The sequence below is a fragment of the Zalophus californianus genome, chromosome 1 (assembly GCF_009762305.2).
Source record: "Zalophus californianus isolate mZalCal1 chromosome 1, mZalCal1.pri.v2, whole genome shotgun sequence".
Lineage (NCBI taxonomy): Eukaryota > Metazoa > Chordata > Mammalia > Carnivora > Otariidae > Zalophus > Zalophus californianus.
The window spans coordinates 105,959,372-105,981,942 of record NC_045595.1 but is presented as its reverse complement, the minus strand read 5'-3'; the positions used below and the strand labels follow the sequence as shown (position 1 = coordinate 105,981,942).

The 22,571-nt window shown below is 36.0% G+C and overlaps 2 protein-coding genes across 6 annotated transcripts in view; one reads left to right on the top strand and one right to left on the bottom strand.

The window, feature by feature from the left end:
* P2RY12 (purinergic receptor P2Y12) overlaps nucleotides 1-18,105 on the top strand; it is a 45,016-nt gene extending 26,911 nt beyond the window's left edge. For both annotated transcript variants that reach the window (XM_027583936.1, XM_027583937.1), the window contains exons 2-3: nucleotides 14,000-14,164; nucleotides 16,060-18,105. In XM_027583936.1, coding sequence (XP_027439737.1) covers nucleotides 16,083-17,102 — 1,020 coding nt within the window. In that variant the 5' untranslated portion in view covers nucleotides 14,000-14,164; nucleotides 16,060-16,082 and the 3' untranslated portion in view covers nucleotides 17,103-18,105. The remainder of the gene's footprint in view (nucleotides 1-13,999; nucleotides 14,165-16,059) is intronic.
* The window catches only part of MED12L (mediator complex subunit 12L), a 316,798-nt gene that overhangs the window by 71,143 nt on the left and 223,084 nt on the right, over nucleotides 1-22,571 (bottom strand). For all 4 annotated transcript variants that reach the window (XM_027583927.2, XM_027583929.2, XM_035727727.1 and 1 more), the window contains 2 exons: nucleotides 5,184-5,331; nucleotides 499-617 (listed from right to left, as the gene is read on the bottom strand). In XM_027583927.2, coding sequence (XP_027439728.1) covers nucleotides 499-617; nucleotides 5,184-5,331 — 267 coding nt within the window. The remainder of the gene's footprint in view (nucleotides 1-498; nucleotides 618-5,183; nucleotides 5,332-22,571) is intronic.

The following is a 22,571-nucleotide window of genomic DNA, read 5'->3' as shown; positions in this document are numbered from 1 at the left end:
ACTACAGCTATAATTTGAAGAAATAAGCCAAGTGGTCATTAAAATCTTAACCTATCTTAATGGTAGAACAACTACAAATGCTAATTAATTTCCAGATAACATCTATCTGAGTATCAGTGGATTTGTAAAACAACACAGATCTGGTTTTTGCTCATTTAGATAGTATTTTCTTTTAGTCATCAACAGATTTCTCCCTTCCCATAGCAATGTAGGACCAAAATGTAATAACATAACTATTGCATTAGGGAGTATCTGACACAGTGTTGACTATTATCATAAGGCAAAAGTATTTTGATAAAAAAATTAATTTCTCTGAAGAAGGCAACCTGACACTTCAAACTGAACTACTCAATAGTTTGAGATGATTCCAAAATTCCAAATATGTTTTAAAAACATATCTATACAACCAAATAAGGCCAAAAACATATACTGCATGAAATAAATTTTGAAGTAAATATGAATATACCAAATGCATAACACATAGCTTTAAACAGCTACCTGAGACGTCACTTGATGCTGATCAAAATATGAAAGGAGCTGAAGTTTTGTGAACACAGTCTCTAGTGTCGGAAATGCTTCCTGTTTGCTCTTCCTGGCTTTTGGTCCTTCATCTCCAACTAAATAGACAGTGAATACATTACTTTCCATTTAATAGAAGCTCTTGACTTTTTCAGGGGATACTTTCTATTGAACTATAACATATATGGAGAAGTGCACAAACTATGAATTTCTACAAAGTAAACTCATGTAATGAGACTCAAATCACAAAATCACATACCAGAAACCTAGATACCCCCTCAGGCTCCTTCTAGTCACCTCTCTGCCCCAGGGAATCAAGATGCTGACCTCTAAAAGCCTGGATGAGTATGGCCCACTTTGGAACCAAGGAGAGATACTTTTCACATCTGGCAGCTTTCACTCAACTATATGCTTCTGAGAATTGATCCACACTGTTGAGGCAATTTTAACTTGTTCTAAAATTAAGTTAATTCCCATTCATGGATAGTATACTAACATGTGATATACCACCATTTATTTATTCATTCTAATGAGTAGTTTCCAGATTTTGACTATTAATGGGAAGTACCTCTATAAACATTTCTCACTAACTCTTAAAATATGATAACAATGAAAGGGGAAAAAAAAATCACCCAGGGTCACACTGACAGAATAGAAAGTTCACTGGCATCTTGTTAGGACATTCACCATGATATTTCTCCCGAACAATTTAATATATAAAAAAGGAAATTTCCCCAATTTTAAAGTTTTTTAGGGGTAGCAAGGAATTAAATTGCTCCACATAATGGGAAAGTGCCACATTTATCAATTTAGCATAAAGAAGTTTAAAGAAAATTCCAGAAAAAAAATATTATAAACACTACTTCTCCCAGGGGGACTCGTTCTTCTCAACAATTCAAAAAGAATCAGATCCGGTCTTAAATATCTTTAAATATATGCATTTATAAAGACAAATCTTAAAAAACCCAGAAAGGTCGGATTACATGATCTGTAAGATCATTTCTAACGCTCTGAATCTAAGTAATCTAAGGCTACTGAGACGGGAGCTTCATCACTCACGTCTTCTTATTTGGGAAAGTTTACTTTCAGAGAACAAAAGGTCACTTTACAGATTTTTTTTTTCTATTAAAGACACAAATATTTCACTGAATGCAAAAAGATCTTGCTGAAGGCAAACATAATGGTTTTAGAAAATAACATTAGAAGAGATTTTCTTTCAAATACAAGCAAGTGTAGTTTATAGGCGCAGGTGTGCACACACCAGGGTGTTTTATTTCCTAAAGCAAACAAACCCCGATCGCAGAGTACATAGAATTCAAAGGTGATGAGTAACAGAAGGTACAAGACTGTGCCCCTTGTGTTAACACCAAATCTAATGCAAAGAGTAAGAACTCAGAAGTTCATTAAACCTACTTGTTGTTTTTTTTTTTAAGATTTCATTTATTTATTTGACAGAGAGAGACACAGCGAGAAAGGAAACACAAGCAGGGGGAGTGGGAGAGGGAGAAGCAGGCTTCCTGCTGAGCAGGGAGCCCAACACAGGGCTCGATCCCAGGACCCCGGGATCATGACCTGAGCCAAAGGCAGATGCTTAACCAACTGAGCCACCCAGTCGCCCCAACCTACTTGATTTTCAATATCTATTCTCAAATTAAGTGTGGTCGTTTGCCTTCTTTTTAGCTGCTCACATGTAATAAGCATGCTCAAAATATCCAAGTTTGGAATATTTCATGAGCTAACATCATTGATCCCAAGGCTGAAAACTCACATCAATGGTCTTGGGTACAAAATGCTGTAAAAGTGAAGTTAACATATTTAATCAGTCCTTCCTGGGGCCAAAACAAATAAACAAGCAAAAAAATAACACATTTGAGGAAGTACACCTGCATGAGAATTCACAAATACATTTTTTTTTGGTTTATGCTAAATAGGCTGTATTTTACTTACATTTAGCTAACTTCTTAAAATCTCATTCAATTGGATTCTTGGCAATTGACATTCATTTTTTTAAAAATTTTAAGAAATTAGTGGTGGTTCTCAATGGACTATTTTATTTTCATGATATTTACATAAATAACAATGTAGTCATAATCCATGGATTTTCCTCATCTATTTTATGTTAATTTGTTTTCATAATACATTTTATTGCTCTTTTCTTGCTTAATTTTAGTTTCCCTTTTTTAAAAAAATCTTTAAATCCTGGAAATTTTGGACTTTATTGTCATGGTAAACTTCATTAATGTTTAAAAAATACAGTGACAACCAAAGATGACTGGCCAATGTAAATGGAAAATGAAGATCGACCATGCTCAAGTGGGAAGTGTCATTTGAACTCCTACTGGCCTGGCTGATGTGAGAACACTTCTAATGAGTTCCTCAAAACCATACTTTTATATGTAGCCAGAAATCAAAGACACACTAACACAAGTTCTGTTTCCCTTCCTTACCAGTAAACAGTGGGCAAATCACCATTAATCAGAAGTACAGCTACCTAGCTTCCGGTGAGCATACTAGGTTTTAAGTAGTGACTCAAACTTTGACTATTTATCAGAAGACAGCTCACTAAACCTAAATTAACATATTTCTGATTGAGGAATTTTATCTAAAACGGGGGAAAGACAGGGGCACCTGGGTGACTCAGTTGGCTGAGCATACAACTCTTGGTTTCGGCTCAGGTTATGATCTCGGGGTTGTGGGGTCAAGCCCCTGGGTGGGCTTCCCGCTCATGGTGGAGTCTGTTTTGAGTTTCTCTCCCTCTGCCCCTCCCCCTGCTCATGCACACTCTCTCCAAAATAAATAAATCTTTAAAAAGTAAAAAATAAAATGAGGGAAAGACAAAAATCCCCATTGCAAATATATCTCCACAGTGATGGTTTCACTGTTGGTATCTCAAAAAGTAGCATGAAACAACAATGATTTTCTCTTTGTGAGATCATAAGCAAGAACTGCCTATTTAAGAGAATGGTACAGAGATAGGATAGACTGTACATAGTCTGGCATTAAATACTCGTTGTGAAGGAAGGAAATAGGCTCAACAAAAAAGGACACCGCACTGTTTCCTTCCCCTTCTGACCCCTCCAAACCCTTCCAAACCCCAAAATTCCGTAAGATCAGGAAAGACTGTCTAAAATTAATTTTGATGAAATATGTTTCCCTGACCCTTCTAAAGAAGACAGTGGCCATCCGATTCCAAGTAAACAAAAAGAAGTTTCGAATCTCTTTGCTAGCTAGTTATAGCGCTTCTAAATTCAACCTTCTACATGCAATCCATTTCCTCTTTTCTCTAACAGAGGAAAACAGCAAAACAAGAGGATCAACAGTTTTTCTTAGAGCAGGTTCTTTCTTTCTGGGTTTTTGATTTTTTTTTTTTTTTTTTTAAACCAAGCTTAAGAATGACAGGCCAACAACAACAAGGTTTCATTTCCCATCCACAACTCTTGGTTGTTCCCTCATGGGGCCAGTGTGGTACAAGGTCCTTCAGTGGCCATGGAAGGGAGAGGAGTCAGGGAACTGTTGTAAATCACCTGAGGTAACTCTTTCATTATGTTCTAAAGACAACTGCTTCAGACATCAGACACCTGCAACACCACATTCACACTCAAAAGCATATTGTCCTTGTACCTTGTTTCTGCATGTGCTCCCCCACTGATGGAGAGGACACAGAGCCATTTGTATTAGTTCTCTCTGTACTTTCTCTAGGAAAGGTCTAGTGTGGGCAATCTCTAAGTAAATCACCTGGTTAAAGACTAAAGACTGGAGGCCCTGTGAAAAGGTTCATAAAAACATATGTATTTTGTACTGGCCAACAAAGCAGGGTTCCTAGAGTGGTTTATGCCATGTGTAGGAAGAACACTGTTTGCATAGAGAAAATTCAAACTTTTTTTTCTTTGATTATTTACACAATAAAGAAACAAACACCAGTAATGGTAGTGAAGTATATATAATGATATCATATTTTAAATCTTATGACTGGCTGATAAAATAAACAATCCTTAAAAAGAGTAATTAGGCAAATGTGAAGTGGATAATTAAAGAATTCCAATTATGCAATGTGGTGACATAATATAAAGGCATAGCTTCACTGTAAAAAATCTATGTCAAGAGCATGTGAAAAGACTATTCCAAGTAAAGAAGGCATTATAGAACAAAGACCCAATTTTCTTTTTTAGTCAAAATAATTTGGTGTTATGGGTAGCCACCACTACATATTACAATTATTCTTCTGAATAAAGACAAGATCAGCAACTACACTATCATGATTTTCAATTATCGTGCAAATGTGAGTACACAGAGCAAACTACAAGCTTAAAAAAAGGATGGTAAAGAATTGAAGAAATGGAACTTTTCCAGATTAAGGGTTTTCCAACTCCTTCTTCAGTACTTCTTTATGCCTACTGTAGAAAATTTGGGAAGAATAAAAACAAAAGAGTAGAAAATTAAAATTACCTATATCTATCTATAGAACACGGTATTTTAATATAAGGATTACTATAAATAGAACCAAGGCATTAAAATTTCAATATGCTTATTCACATTTCAATATGACAGTCATTCAGGAGAGGAAACACTCTGGTGACAGTGTCATGTATGACTTTGATAAAGACCGTGCTAAGAGGAAGGGCAAAAGACAGCACAATGGGAGCAAATGCATTAAGGTTCTTTACCCCCCGTCTCTGTGGTGCTCTTCTTATTTAGGATTTTCAAAATATCTTTGGTAATCTTCTTCAACTGATGCCTCGCTTCATCACGCTCTTTGCCCACTCCATAAAGAAGGATTGTGCGCTGGTTACATTCATGACTTGAAGATTCATCCTGAAAAACAGAAAATACATTTTGAAACCCTTGTTTGCAGGGGTGGGGTTGCATTTCACATCCATGAAATGCACTAACCACAGCATCTCCATGCTGGCTTGCGCTGGTGGCATCCCACCCACCTTTCAATTCACCTCAACCTCCACTGGCAACACCCTTGTTTTTCCAGTTTGGAACTTGCTAAAGTAAAAAAAAAAAGTGTCAACTGACCTGAAGTCTTAATAGAAGCATTTGATGTGGGCGTACCCTCCAGAGTAAGTTTTGACTCTTGAAAACTTTTCATTGTTTAAAATTTGACATGGTAATAATTTCACATCATATTACATATTATCTAGTCATACTTCTTCCGTAAGGAAAATGTTATTTCTTAGCAAGCTTGGTTTTCTATATATGGCATCATTAAATATTAAATTTAAAAAAAAATGATCTTGCTAGGATCCTCAAGTGCTTTGAGGAGAAAAATGATCCACTGGCTTCCAACATGACTGTTGTGAGGTGTATGCATATTTATTTCCAAATGACAAAACAATAAAGAGGGCAGGTCTCATTAGGTGTGAGGCAAACAGCTGGAAATGCAAACATGTTATACATCAACTTCCTCTACTGGACCACCTCCACCCCTGTTCCACAGACACAGTAAATTCAAGCACTATTTTTCCCACAAGGGAAAAGAAAATACTTAGTGACAGCATAAGAAAAACACACACATACCGCTAAACAAATTCTACACTCTTCCATTTTCTTAGTAAAATTCCAAGCTCTATGCCTTAGTACATCCCCTTTCCTTAGCTTTTTGTATATGTTTGTCCATGATAGGCACTTACCCTTCCTAACAGTAACTAATTCTAAGGAGCTTGCATGAGCAAAGACTATCTCCCAGGGAAGACTGACTGTACTATGTTCATAATGGCTACAAAAAAGGGCAAAAGCCTTGAGACTTGGAGAATTCCATGCTTAATTTGACTTGTTTAAAAAACAAAACAAAAACTCTGCACACAATTGCATTTTGCTTTTATACTCTTGAAATAAGAGCCTGTTTTCTCTCTCAGCTTCTGCCACTTTCCATCATTGGGTCTTTCTCACACACTTGCAGTCAGGTCACCATTTTTCTTTGCACTGATTCCTTTTTTATTATACTCTCCCAAAAATATACATTTGTATATGCTGACAATCCAACTTGCTACCCTGTGTAGAAATAATTAGTAATGCTTCAGGTGTTCAAATTTGCCTCTTAAGGAAAAAAAAAAGCTAGGAGCAGGTCTCTTCTAGAAGTTGTATTTACTCTGTATTCTGAATATCCAAATCTCCTCCAAGGTTTTAAAAGATAAGACCTAATCATAGGATAAAGTCAACACAGGTAGTGATTCCTACATTTTGTTGCACACCTGCATGATCTGAGCAGCTTATTAATCTCCAATTTTTGTTGCCATTATAGACAATTACTGATATATTTCTTTTTTGTCTAGTGGGATGTGTACATATGAGCCCTGGAAGGGAACAGGAGGACACTAAGAAAACTGTACAAAACTTAGGCAGGGGGCACCTGGGTGGCTCAGTCAGTTAAGCGTCTGCCTTCAGCTCAGGTCATGATCTCAGGGTCCTGGGATGGAGCCCTGCATCAGGCTCCCTGCTCAGCGGGGAGGCTGCTTCTGTCTTTCCCTCTGCCCTTCCCCCCCGCTGGTATGTTCCCTCTCTCTCTCTCTCTCTTTCCCTCTCAGATAAATAAGTAAAATCTAAAAACAAACCAACCAACCTCAGGCAGTGCCAGTCATGTGCCCTGGCAATTTTTTTCAGTTAAGGTACCTGGCAAATAGTTCTAATGTAAACTTCTGTGTGACGAGTGATGGAAAGATGTCAGCAAAGTTACTGAACACCTGCTGTTAGAGTATCTACTTGGGGGAAGACAAGATGCTAGGAAGCCTGAGAAAATACAAGGATGAATGGTCCCTGTTCTCGAGGAGCACAGATTCAGGGTCATAAAAGTAGCATTTGCAGAGCTCGTCACACACACAGAGATACAATGGCTCCACCTGTACCAGTAACAGCCCATGCTCAGGGTAAGAGCAAGATGTGACTCAATTCAGGTAGCGCCATTTGCTGACTCCATGGTCCTTTGAGTCTTTCTGACCTAATGAGCCTTTCTGGGCCTCAGAGTCTTCCCCTGAAAAATGGGCTAATACCACCTTCCTTTTGAGATTTTTGTCAGAATAACGGAGATGAAGTATATAAAACACTTAGCAGTGGATCAGACACAGAACCTGCTGCGGTCCACTCAATTTCTACAGTTCCACTTCTCACTCGCATGCACCCCAGATCCACATTGTACTGCATTACTCAACATTTCCTCAAGATGCTGGGGTACTTCCTTCCTTTGCTGTTGCTCCTCCAGCCACCTAAAATACTCTCAACAGGCTGCCCCTCACGCGTGTAAGTGCTGTGCACAATTACAGCATCAGGTCCCTCACTGTCACCTCAGTTGAGTGAAAGCCCTCAGCACAGGAGGAGTAGGGAAGGGAGGAGAGCCTTTGGAGCACTTGCCACAGTGTAATCCACTCATTTTCGAGCTATTTCTTTAATGTCTGTCGTCCCTGCTATACAGTCAGTTTTGTGAGGGAGAACCCACAGGTCTGTTTTATTCACATTTATATTCTCGGGCACTAATTAGGTACTTAATATATACTGTTAGGGATAAGAGTAATATATTCTCTTTGGGAAGGATGGGAGAACCAACAGAGCAGAGATATGAAAGAGATAAATAAGCCATCAAATGATGCACAAATAGTCTCCATAATTAATAAGATGAATGGACAAGTGAAGGTCATGGAAGTCAGAAAGGGGATATGTAACAATGGGGGCCATCGACAGTGTCAAATGCAGTAAAAAATCACAATGGATGTTGTCTCTCTGACTTGTGTATTAAAAAAAAAAAAAAAAAAACAAAACTTACGAACCTCAAAAGAGAAGTTTCTCTAGAGTAGTAGGGGCAGAAAGCCGGAAACAGAGTTGTAGTAAGAGTAGATGGTGAAATGGAAGTAACCCACACTTACTAGTTGGGCATGAAGCTTGATAGGTGGGAGAGGAAAGATATATTAGGATAACCAATGGCAAACTCTTGTGCCAAAGATATGTTTCAAATAAAGGAATCTCCATGAAGGAAATCCAGATTGGGGGGTAGATAACTGATGATGGAGGTAGGAAACCATGGCTGCTTGTTTGGATTAACTTGGAAAGAAAGAGAGGGACAACTTTCTACTTAAACACAGGGGAAAAAGAAAACTGGTGAAAATACTACAGGGAAATTTGGAGATAAAAAAATAAGGAACTTGAAGAATCTTGTATCAGTTCATTGGCTCTGATTTGCTCAGGGAGTGGGGCTAGAAGCAAAGTGAAGAGTTGAGAGGGAAGGGATGAAATTAAAAAGCAAGAGAAACATGCTTTTAGCTGCAAAAGAACCACTTATCAGCCTTTACATGAGGCCTTAAGACCATATTTGTGTCTGTTAATTAATATTTTTAGGCAAATCGTGATAGCTGTTACTGGTCTTCAAAGAGAAAAGGCAGAGATAGTTTAAAAGCAACTGTTTTTCATTAGCCTACAAGATTTATTTATATCAACTTTTTGTACTTGTCAAAAATATGTCTTCAAATAGCAATTCATACTATGTGAGAACAGGTCAACCTTTGAAAATGGACCAAATATTTCCAAAGGTATCAATGAGTTCTGCTCTTTCAACTAGGTATTAAAAGCCCTCAAGTTGCATAGTGGTAAGTAATATCAATGACGGGAGATCAGTACCAAAGAATTACTCTATTATTTATACCCTGAAGGACACACTTGTTGGACAGGAAAAAGAATCAACTGGAGAGTCCATAGAGGTCTAGCAACCCCTCTCATGCCAGCCCGCTGTTGTGCTTAGGTTGAACAGGTCATCTCACCTATAAACTAATTTCTGAAAATCTCATCCTCGGGATCAATTTCTCTTTTTCTCCAGATAATATCTGATACAAAGACATAAGTGATCAAGAAACTAGGAGGATATATGTCCAAAAGCCCTAGAAGGCTTATAGTACTACAGAAATTAAAATAGGTCTTTTGAGCCAAATACCCTTAGAAAGAAGAACTGGAGTTAACTGAATGAAATGAAATCTCCTCTAAGTCATCATCAAAACATAAGTGATTAGAAACGTTGCCAAAACATGCATGTGTTCATAAGACGTGATAACAGAGGTGAGATGATCACAGATGTGTAGTCTCCTTTTACCTCATTCATACTTCCTGGTATTTCTACAGTGTCCCAATAATCGTAGAATTTTAAAATAAATTAATGTTCTTTTTAAAAAGAGATAAAAAAAGAATCCTACCCTAGATGTGCTTCCTTTTCTTCCAAACACTAAGAAAAAATAGATGAAGTAAATGCAATGGTCCTTCTAATAAAACAAAATATAGCATTTCATACTTCCCCAACACTCTATAATTGTGTATGTTTCAATATTCAAATGCAAACCCAGCATACATCATGAAATCAACTGCACAGAGCACCCTACTCCAACTCCCAGAAAAGTAGTAAAAACCACGTTTTAAGAGGTCCCTGGGAGGTGCAGTCTGTTAATCATTCGATTCTTGGTTTTCGGTTCAAGTCGTAATCTTAAGGTCATGATATGGAGCCCGTGTGGGGCTCCACACTCACTCAGTACAGAGTATGCTTAACACACTCTCTCTCTCTCCCCCTCTGCCCAGGATGTGCAGGCTCTCTAATAAATAAATAAATCTTAAAAAAAAAAAAAAACTTTTTAAAAACAATGAGGTTATTTACATTAAAATTGTATGTTAATCTATTAAAATGAAAAAACTGTTAAAAGAGGCCTTCAAATTATTTCTTTTAGATATGTCACTTTATTCTGTTTAGAATAAATTAGCTTCAAATAAATGTTACATGAGTGATAAGCCTTGGGCAGAGGTGTAAGAAGGGAGTGACATGCATGGGGAGGCTGTGTCAGGGGAACAAGAAATTAGCAGCTTCTTCTCATTCATTACCTGAAATGGAGTAACTTCTTTAAATCCAGAAAAATAGGAGATTCCTTTCATTAGATTTATATAGGAAATTTTTGTTCTACAATAGCTTATAGCCCATGGTATGGCTGACATGACAGCTTTATTCAACAGACTCAATGCATCCTAGGAGCAGAATGCAATGAATGTCAGTGGGGTTGACCCCCCCACACACACACACACACAGTTCTCTGCTTTCAAAAGCAAAACAATCAAGCCAGGGATGACAAATAATTGGATCAACATAGCATTCTCTTTTGCTAAATACCCCAAACCCAAGACTTCTTACTTCTGGAGTCTAATATATAACCTAAATTTCTATACTCTTAATAGGTGAAACCACTAGATTATGTAAGAACTGCCTTAAATGTATGTGTTCAATCAAAACATCCACTAAGGTCAAAATGACCAACTTTTGAAACCATAAAATGTTAGAACTAAAATAGCCTGAGACCTAATCAAATGTCTCAATTACATCTCCACACTCTGGCTGTAATCTGGTTCCACAAGGACCACCAGATCCTACCATTACAGGACATGGCTCTCTTGAGTACAGAGTAATCCCATTTGAAGTAAATATTTTTCAGATAAGCTAAGCAGACTACCATTAAGAGATGTGGCAAAATAAATAAACCAATTAAATCACTTACATGTAAAAATTCTGGGGTATACATTCATTTTCTAAGTCATCTCAATCATAGAAATTAACCAAATCAAAATTAGTCCTGTTTCCAATGGTAATACATACAATTACAAACTGCATGTGCTGTTCTTATGAGACTGAAGTGCACAACTTGATCTACTTCTATTTGTACAATAATATACGTGACCCTTGAAAAACACAGGTTTGAATTTTGTGGGTCCACTTACATGCAAAGTTCATCAATAAATACAGTAAGTACTATGAATGTATTTTCTCTTCCTTAAGATAGTCTTAGTAATACTTTTTCTCTAGCTTATTTCATTATAATACAGTATATAACATATGACATATAAAATATATGTTAATCAACTGCTTATATTATCAATAAGGCTTCCATCAAGAGTTGGCTACTAATAGTTTTTTGGAAAAGTCAAAAGTTATATGCATATATCAACTACATATCAATTCAAAATTTAAAAAAAAAATTTAAGCTCTGTACAAATTTTCAACTACTATAGCCCCTAATCCCCATGTTGTTCAAGGGTTAACAGTGTACTTTTAGGGGCACATGGGTGGCTCAGTCGGTTAAGCAATTGCCTCCAGCTCAGGTCATGATCCCAGGGTCCTGGGATCAAGCCCCGTATCGGGCTCCCTGCTCTGCAGGAAGCCTGCTTCTCCCTCTCCCGCTCCCCCTGCTTGTGTTCCCTCTCTGTCAAATAAAATCTTAAAAAAGTGTACTTTTATAATCTGAATGGTTTCTTAAAGATTTTAGTCACTTTCAGAATCAAGTGGTTTACAGATAGGTATGGTTGTAAGTGAAAAATCAAAGGACAGTTCATTTAGATCAAGAAATGGAGCCTTTCATTTACCCCTCAAATCCCTATTCATAGCCTTCTAGGAACTTGGAAACATAAATTCTTCATAAATCATAGAATGATTTCAGTATCCTAAATCAGTGCTCCTTTAGTATGGCATATTAATTTGTTGAAATCAGTCATGATTTTTTTTTTCACAAGCCTTGTTTCATCTGAACATCTTAAAAATACTTCATAAACATCCTTTAGACTAAAGTCTACAATTTGCTGTATGGGCAAGTATGACTTCTATTTTCTTGAAGAGTAAACCACTCCATTCATGACGTTTACTTCTCGCTCCTAGGCCTCGAGGCAGGGAGACAGGGGCTTGTGCAGTGAGATGAGGAGGATTATCTACATACACAGTGGTTACAGATGCAGGCTCTGGGATCAAACATCATCGGTTAGAATGGAGTCACTAACTTCACTGCTCTGCTCCAAAGTTTATGTCATGCAGAGAATGGAAATAATTGAAATAATATACTCCAGAGAGTAACTGAGATCATAAAGTAGTTAAATCATGACAATATAAGGAGTCAAATGTTGGCTATTATTATTCAGAAGTGTACATAGGCATAAAAGTTTTTCCAAAAGTGTAATTTTGTGTCTCCAAACCAACAAACAAGTACTAAAACTTGTTAACTGCAATTAATTTCAAAACAAAAATAACTTAAGGATACCCACTTTTCCAGGGCACCTGGGTGGCTCAGTCAGTTAAGCAACCTACTCTGGTTTTGGCTCAGGTCATGAGATCAAACCCCACAGCTGGCTCCACGTTCAGCATGGAGTCTGCTTAAGATTCTCTCTCCCTCTCCCTCTGTCCCTCCCCTGCACACTCTCTCTTGCTCTAAATAAATAAAATAGATGATAGATAAAATCTTTAAAAAAGAAGAAAAGAATATCCACTTTTCCAAGAGTTTACTATCAAACCTCTAGATGACTAACATATGGGATCATTATGTGACTGAAATGTCTGATTGAAATAACTCAAATGTATAGCTTAACTACAAACTTCATGCCAACAAAATTCTCAGATCAGTGTAAATCCATAATCTTCAAACTTTACTGTGAATGAACTTCACTTGGAAGCTGGAAGGTTCGTTAAAGTATAACTAAGGGGTACACCCAGAGTTTCTGATTCACTGCAGCTAGGTTCATGCCCAAGAATGTGCATTTGTCACAATGTCCTAGGCAATGCTGAGCTGCTATTCTACACTTTGAAAATCGGAATCAAAGATGATTTAACATATGCAGGGATGGACACACTCAAAACTCAGAAGAAAGAAGTAACCAAAACATATGTTCATAGCAAAGGTACTTACCCAAGTGGATCTAATGGAAACAAAAGAACATTATAGTTAGAAATACTGTATGTGTCTGTGGGCAAAAACAGTATTTATATAAAGGTATTAGTGAAACAGGGATCCCTTAATTTAATGATATAATCCCCCCAAACCAAAAGCAAGTTTACAAAAAATTGTTTATATTTAAATTCTATTTAAGAAAAGCATGAAAGACACTTTATATAATAAGTCTGGCAAAGGATACAACTGTTTTTCTTTTTTAATGTAATTTTTGAATCCTAAAATTTATAATGAGAGGAAACTGTTTCACGTACAAAGACTTGATCAAACACAGATTTAAAATAATGACATTATTAACCAGGGGAAAAACAAGGAGCAAGAGACTTAACATCCATAACAAGCACACATGTCGAGTTAATGTAATTACTTGTTAAAAGGCAATATATTACCCAGCTTGAGCACAGTATGTTTTCAGGTAAATAATCATCTGAGAAAGCAAGCCTGCAACCTTCTCCCGGAAGCAGACTTCAAAAAGCTTAATCTCAACATGGATTTATCATGTGCATGGAAAATAACCAAAAGAACTCATAAAGCATCAAACTCTATGGCAGGTTTCAGCAAAAAGCAGCAAGATTTTAAAATTGCTTCTTAAAAGATGAATTCTTACCCACCCTGCCCCACATTTCCCAGGGAAATAAAAGCAGAAGTCCTAAAAGGGGCCAGACGGAAATACAGTGTCTGCACAGCTTTGAGTCCAGGGCATTGGAAGGTAATTTCTGACTGTAAAGTCCTCTCTTCCTCTCTCTATTTCTCTCTAGAACAATCAAGATTTACTGATGAAAGCTCAGCAGATACTCGATCATAAAGAGTAATAACAACTAAACTAAGACATTGAAAGGAAAATACCAGATGCCACTCTGCAGGATGTATTAAAGCCACTTAATGGATACATTTAAATCCTCCTGAATCAACAGAGTAACCAGGTAACTTTATATCTAAAAGTATTTGACAAATATATGTGTTTAAAAAATGATGGGTGTGTACATGTTTGTCAAGTTTTCTTAACACTGGAAACCTTTAAAAATAATTGATATCAATTCATGTACTTATTTGAAATAAAATTTAAAATACAAACTGTACTAATGCTGATAGAGACAACCACTAACTTCTTCATTAAATACACACACACACCCACACACCCACACACACACACACACACATACACACACAAAGCATGGAAATAAAATACAAATGGTCTTATTTTACCTCTAGTGGAAAGTGAGACTTAAATATAGATAGATGGAGGTGATACTACGGATATCAAGACTACTCATTAAATAAGATAACAATCTATGCAAAATTAGCATTCCCAATGGATAATTTTCAAAACAATCAGAGAATGCACAAATTAAATAGTAGTAGCAAAGAAGCTTGAAATCTACCATCTTATCTCAATTTATACTGAATTTTGTTTAGTATTTTTTTAAGTTAAATTGGAGAGGAGGTGTTGAATATTGAAGCTGTAATTGTGACATGAATCTTTTATTCAATAATTAGACAATGAAATATTACATTTGTGGGAATTCAGTGTTATATTTATTTGTCATACTTAAGTCTTTCATGTGGAATCTTTTGTTTTTTTTAATTTGGATATGTATGCTTTGTACAACACCATGTCTTATATTTAGGAATAATATTGATATGGAATCAATTCCATTTGCCCTTGATGAAATAAAAACATTAAAATTTCTTTTTAAATTTCAAAACTTAGATGGTAGATAATGTATTCAAGTCAAGTGTTAGTTTTGTTCTATAGCCATCTGTTGTGATATAATAACCTAGGGAACCAGACAAGGACATGGCTTTGATATTTTATTTTAGCTATCATTACATACTCTATATACCTGGAAAGTATGCCCTGGCTGTTTTGAAGAACACCATTTGATAACCACTTCATTTTGTTTACTGTTTTTTTTTTTTAATTGAATGATATTCAAGAAAATGTATGTAAAAATTTCCAATATACTGTCCAAACTCAGAAATAAGATATATGTGGGTTAAAGTATTTGCAGCTAAAGAATTAGTCTGAGGTTGATTTCTGAATGGGTGACTAAGCAACATACAGGCAGAAATATCTTCCAATTATAAAGTTTGTATCTGATTTAATATTTAACAATAAATTCCCTAAAAGTGATTTTATACAAATTTCTTTCCCCTTTTTACTTTTAAACTCTAATAGCCAATTATCAGTCACTTCCCCTTAGAACCCTTTGATGGTATCAGAGTAAATGGAGCCCAGGAATAAGGATAATGCAGGAAAACTGACTGTGAAAAGAAACGAAAAAGCTAAATGGTATGGAAAGGAAGCTGGAAAGGAATAAAACACAGTCCATGTTTCTCTTCCCATTTCTATACACTGTGTGCATGTGCCTAACAAAAACATCCTTTAAGAGGCAAACTTTTAGAAAATGAGAAGTACAAAGTATCTATACCCTCATGTAACGTACTTCAGACCATTTCATTTGGTATTTGGCACAATTAAATATTCTGAGTTTCAATTTTCTGTATTCTTACTGTCACAATAAGGATCGGAAACCTCAATTTTTAGAGAAGGCTGTCCAAAAAAGTTACACCGAGGGCCCCTGGGTGGCTCAGTAGGTTAAGCATCTGCCTTAGGCTTACACTGGGCTCCCTGCTCAGCAGGGAGTCTGCTTCTCCCTCTCCCTCTGCCCCTCCCCCCTGCTCCTATGCTTGCACGCACTCTCTAGCTTACTCACACTCAAAAAAATGAATCCTTAAAAAAAAAAAGTTACACAGAGATAAGAGCAAAATCGACAGTCTGTAACTGAAAATAACCATCCCTACTCTCCTTCCCTAGGTAGCAAAGAAGAAACACAAGCCATGGACAACCTCACCTCTGTGGCTGGGAATGGCAGCCTGTGCACCAGAGATTATAAGATCACCCAGGTCCTCTTCCCGCTCCTCTATACTGTTTTGTTTTTTGTTGGACTCGTCACAAACAGCCTAGCAATGAGGATTTTCTTTCAAATCCACAGTAAATCCAACTTTATTATTTTTCTTAAGAACACAGTCATTTCTGATCTTCTCATGATTCTAACTTTTCCATTCAAAATTCTCAGTGATGCCAAACTGGGAACAGGACCACTGAGAACCTTTGTGTGCCAAGTGACCTCTGTCATATTTTATTTCACAATGTACATCAGTATTTCATTCCTTGGACTGATAACTATTGATCGCTACCAGAAAACGACCAGGCCATTTAAGATGTCCAACCCCAACAATCTCTTGGGGGCTAAAATTCTCTCTGTTGTAATTTGGGCATTCATGTTCTTACTCTCTTTGCCCAACATGATTCTGACCAACAGAAGGCCAAGAGACAAGAATGTGAAGAAATGCTCTTTCCTCAAATCAGAGTTTGGTCTGGTCTGGCATGAAATAGTCAATTACATCTGTCAAGTCATTTTCTGGATTAACTTTTTAATTGTCATTGTATGTTATACACTCATTACAAAAGAACTGTACAGGTCATATGTGAGAACGAGGGGCGTAGGCAAAGTCCCCAAGAAAAAGGTAAACATCAAAGTTTTCATTATCATTGCTGTATTTTTTATTTGTTTTGTTCCCTTCCATTTTGCCCGCATTCCATACACCCTGAGCCAAACCCGGGATGTCTTTGACTGCTCTGCTGAGAATACTCTGTTTTATGTTAAAGAAAGCACACTTTGGTTAACTTCCTTAAATGCGTGCCTGGATCCATTCATCTACTTTTTCCTCTGCAAGTCCTTCAAAAATTCCTTAATGAGTATGCTGAAGTGCCCCAATTCTGCAACGTCTCCATCCCAACAAAATAGGAAAAAAGAACAGGATGGCGGTGACCCAAGTGAAGAGACTCCAATGTAAACTACCTGAGGTAATATTTCAATCTATTAGTATCTGGAACATCCAAAAGGAAAGCACTGTGTAAAAATACTGACTAATAATAAGTCGAGTTAGTAACAATGACTCTCTAAACAAGTAACAGAAAACAAAAGAAGTAATTTTCATTTACTTATCCAGTATTAAAAGCTATCTTAAAATGTAGAAAAAGAAACCTAACATGTAGATGTGTAGCAAAATGAACTGTATCTAATCATGGTTACAAGCCAAACTACACAGAAGTCATGATTTGGAGAGTGTTGGCAAAGTGTGTGACCATATAATATCCACTGTAATTTTTTAAATATATTATTGAACACAATGTTATTAAGTTATAATCAACTAAGGAAGAATGATAAATCTGATAAAAGTCTTCTGACTGAAAATTATACTAAGATGTATGTACACCCTAGTCTCTAACCAAATGCTGATCTATTTTGATACTCATTATAAAAATATAAGTGGGACACTTTACAAAGAATATTTACTACTAACTTCTAATTATTAGCAAAAACCTAAGAAATTTAAACTAATTGGAGTGAATTTTTTTTAATTTCCATTAAAGAGGTTTAAAAATACTTTTCCAATAAAAAAAACAGAAATAGCAAAGTTATCAAAAATTATTTTTATGACATTCTAATACCAAAAAACCTTGAGTATTTCCTTAATGCTGGAGAAACCAGTTTTACTAATGGTACAATACCATCATTGCCACTTACCTTTATTAACTAGCTTTCAGGAAACTACCTGCTACTTGGGTTAATGAATATTTGCTTCAATGAGAAAAACAAATGTGATTATGCGGTTGCAAAGCATAACTATTAACAGAAAAGTGGTTAAAATGTTTATAATTACTGGTTTGTCACTTATGTGTAATACAAAAAAATGTACATTAAACTCTAAATCACACTTTGTTGGAATTTCTTTGTTCAAAGACATTAGATACCACGACTCACCTCTTATATACTCCTACATCAAACGACAAACCCATTTAATAAAGGATAACTGCAAAAACTGTTTTATGACACGTTATTGGGCAAAGTCTCTACTGAAGGTGACATAACACATCAATTAGTTCATAAGTAAATGATAATGAAGTATGATTCTACACAAGCCATAGTCACTATTTTTAATGTAAACAAAATATATAACAGAATTGGAAGCTGACATTATTTATCTCAATTATTTATAATCCCCAGAGGCGATTCTCAAATGTAAGGCATGGATACCAATATCAAAATATGATGGCAGGGGGGAAAGGGGGTGAGCTGCAGTATAAGGAAGTTCATTGAACTTCAGTATTAATCGATTTTTATCTAAATCCTCCACAAGTTCTGCTGAGCTAAATATCAGTGCAAAGTTGAACTCAACATTCTAAATGATATCTATTCTCAAGCGGCTGCGTTTACTTCCCTGGCACTTCTACAAGCAAGCACTGCATTTTAGTGGTGAAGCACAAAGAGAAATGCATCAAAAAAGATGCATCTTCTACATACTGCTGGTCTACATTCTAGCCATGTAGACTAACGCAATGCACTTTAACATCACATGTGTAAGTGTGCACATTCTGTAAGAACAGCAAGATAGTTAAAATGGAAGAAAACTAGAGATCAACTCATCTGATCTTATTTCGCATATGGGAAAAATTAAGGTCAGATCCACCTCTTAACCCATCCGAGTCAGGGGACAGAGAGTGGGTTCAAACTGACACCATGGTGCCATGACCACATGAACTGCTGGGAGACTGCAGAGTGGGCAAAGACTTTCCCAAATACTCTTTCCCTTTGGATTAAATTAGTTCACTGAGAGGACAATTTCCGTAAGAGAAAGAAAAGAAACAAATGCCAATGGTATTACAGTATTTTTGTAAAAGAACTGTAAGGTGTTTAGAACTATCTATGTTTTTATATACAATATGAAAAATTTACATTAAACTCTAAATCGCACTTTGTTGGGAATTTCTTATTCAAAGACATTGGACAGCATACACTGCTGTATCAAAAATCAAATTGAATCCACCTAAGACAGACTGAGAGATCAGTATTTACAGAGTACTCACGATACACAGAATATGTCACCATTTCCAGGTTTAAGAATTTTAATATACATAATAAATCCCAGATTTCATAATAAAAAAAAAGTGAAGCCAAATTTATACTCAAGTCCAGAAGTTGAAAAGTTCAGAAGATGAGACAAACAAAATGTAGTCTTGCCAATAGCCTTAGTATCTAACAAGTCCTAAGGCTGCTGATTAGTGGCAGTTTTTCACAGTGGTTTTTATACAAAGTCTAAAGCAGGTGTGGCATACTATAGCCTGCAAGCCAAACCTAGTCCACCCCTTGTTTCTGTATAGCTTGTGACCTAAGAATGGTTTTTACATTTTCAAATATCAACAGGAAAAGTATTAGAATAAAATTTCATGTTGTATTAAAGTTATACGAAATTCAAGTTTCAGGGTCCATAGTAAGGTTTATTAGAACACAGCCACACACACTCAGGTTTTATCCGTGGTTGGTTACCTGCTCCAACAACAGAGTTGATTAGTTGGGTTGTGAGGAAGACTGCATGGCTGCAAAACCTAAACATTTACTAAGAGACTCTTTAGAAAAGAAGATTGATGACCCCTGGACCAGAACTCTAAAAACAGGGAGAAAATTTATTCAGAAAAAGAACCCACTATTCATGCATCTAGGTGTTTCAGCAGCTTTGCACTAAAAACAACTAGATTCCAGTGCCCAATCCAGGTGATCACTGTTGATTGGTAATGCCCAAAGTGAGATTGCAATGATGCCAGTTGGAATTAAATATGTAGAAATGCACTTACAAGTCAGTAAATAAAGAGAAACAGCCTGATTTTTTTAAATGGGAAAAGACATAAAAAATCAATTTCTAAGAGAAAAACAAATGGACAATAAAAATATGAAAAAACATACTCTCACTAATAGGCAAATATATTTACATTTAAATAACATGAGCCTTTTTCACCCGTAAGCTTAGAATTGCTTTAAAAGATTTTTATAACAGTGTTGGAAGGAGGAATCCCACTCAGGGAGACTGTAAAATGGTCAGATCTTTCTGGAAAGCTATCTGAAAATACCATTCAACATTTTGCTGCACAGCTTTGGTCCAGCAATCCCACTTATAGGAAATTTTCTACAAATATGTTGAAACAACTACACAAACATATATGGACATATATGTGTCCTACAGTACTGTTTTTAACAGAGAAAAATTTGGAAAAAAGGAAAAACACAAAATGTCAATCAGTAATGGCTTAACCAAACTATGGTAATTTTCTATAGTGTAACTTTTTAAAAAAAATAGGTAAATCTTCATGGACTAACATGAAAAGGAAACAAAGATCTGATAGGTCAATAAATGTAAATATAAATATTTGCACACACATTTGTATGCATTATGCAAAGGGAGATTAACTTTCACATTCTCCTATACACATGCTTATATATGAATTCTTCAAATTGCTTATCTTTGAATTCTTCAAACTTGCTTTCCTCTTATAATAAAAATATGAAACTAGATATTAATATGCTTCAGGTAATACTATGACTTTATTGCCTGTTTCTACTTACATGTAGAGATTTTCTAATACTGATTCTACTTATAGACATTTCTATATTTAATGTTAAACTACATAACTTATTTTAACTGATTATTATTTCTACTTTCAGTTAATCCAGTGTGGAATTTTTTTTTAAGCAATTTCATATCATCTGAGAAAGTACCATGCTATGATCTGATGGGAAGTAAAAGGGTATTTTTGTAAGAGTTCCCACTATGACTTTCATTCCAAATCAAAACAAATACTTCCTCATCTTTTCAGATATTATTTAGATGGTACTGGTTGGCCACATCAACAGGAACCTTTAGACTGTTAACTCTGATCCAAAGGAAAATCTCAAAAGAGACTACAAATGGAAAAAATAGTTTATTGCCATTTGGCAGGCTTCTAATTTCTATGAACTTTCAATGTAATCTTCTTTAATTCTCTCTGGATCATACCACTTGGAACCAATTTATGTTTTCAACCACATACTTCACCTTAAGGAAAAAAGTTTCACAAACCCATTAACCTTTAAAGTTAATTGTTACTCCTCACTCATCAATCAGTAATACAAAGCTCAGAAACTCTAGAATCTAGACAATTCACCCTCTGTGGTTTCTGACAGTTGGGAGTGTGAGGCAGGCTCTGAGTATAGCCTCTGAACCAGACTGTGTGGGTCTGAAGTTGGCTTGGGGTGCATGATTTGGGCTAAACTGCTTAACTGCTGTGCTTCAATTTTCTCATCTGTAAAATGGGATCAATCTCTGAGGATTTTTGTTAAAAAGTAAATAAGATCCTATCATTTAAGAGCAGTATACTCACTGGCTATACTGACTGTATTGGTTTTGACTAAATATAGGATTTAAATTTGGTTTCTTGTCATTTGGCAAGCTTCTAATTTCTGGGATCTTTCATTTCATCTTTGATTCTTCCCCATCCGTCCCCAAAGGTATACATAGTATCCCACTTTTCTTTTAACTTCATTTAACAAGAAACATACTAACACCTACCACATGTTATGCATTGGTCTATGCACTTGGTGAATCTTCACTCATTTCATTCCTTAACAACTCAACAAAGTAGATACTATTATTCATTTTCATTTTAAGGAGAAGGCAACAGTTTCATAGAAAACATAAATAACTTGCCCAAGGTCACAAGAAAATAAGAGCTGCAATAAGAAACTGAACCAAGGCACTCTGGCTCCTGAGACAGTGCTCCTATCTGCTCTGCCGGGCAGCCTCTCAGACAAGCCAACAAGAGTCCCTTGGCTGGGGAGAGGGGCAGCATTGCTGTGAATCAAAGGAAAGTCAACTAATACATGTTAAGCACATGGACATATAAGAATGTGTGGTGTGTTGGATATTTAGTATGGTCAAACATTTTGAAACTTGCCACATTTGAAAGAACACATTCCATAACTTTAGAAATGGGCACTGTTAAGTCAGTTCCTCTTTTGAAAGTCTCCCACACTTGGACATTTTGAAAGTTGACCAAAATGTGATTTCCAGTTTTCATATTATGAAATTATCTTGTACAGCATTTCCTTATTTAAACTGAAACTATTCCAAACCTCCATCTAGATAATGGTTTTGGAGATTTCAGGAAATTTATACTTAATTATGTAGGTCAAATACTTCTACTTAAAAAGTAAAAACAGTTTGTTATTTTGCCCGTACTGAAGCAAGCAAGATGATTTATGTTTAAGTTACATTCCATCACATTAATGAAATCCAGAATCTGTATTTCCAAGGAACAATTTATTTGAGTCAAACACACATTTTTTAAACTGTGCCACATTGGGTAGTTCCAACAAAATTATCAGGCATCTTATTGTCTCATATTTTAAACATCCAGTGGGACATGAAATTTTTCTTCTCAGAATCCCAAAC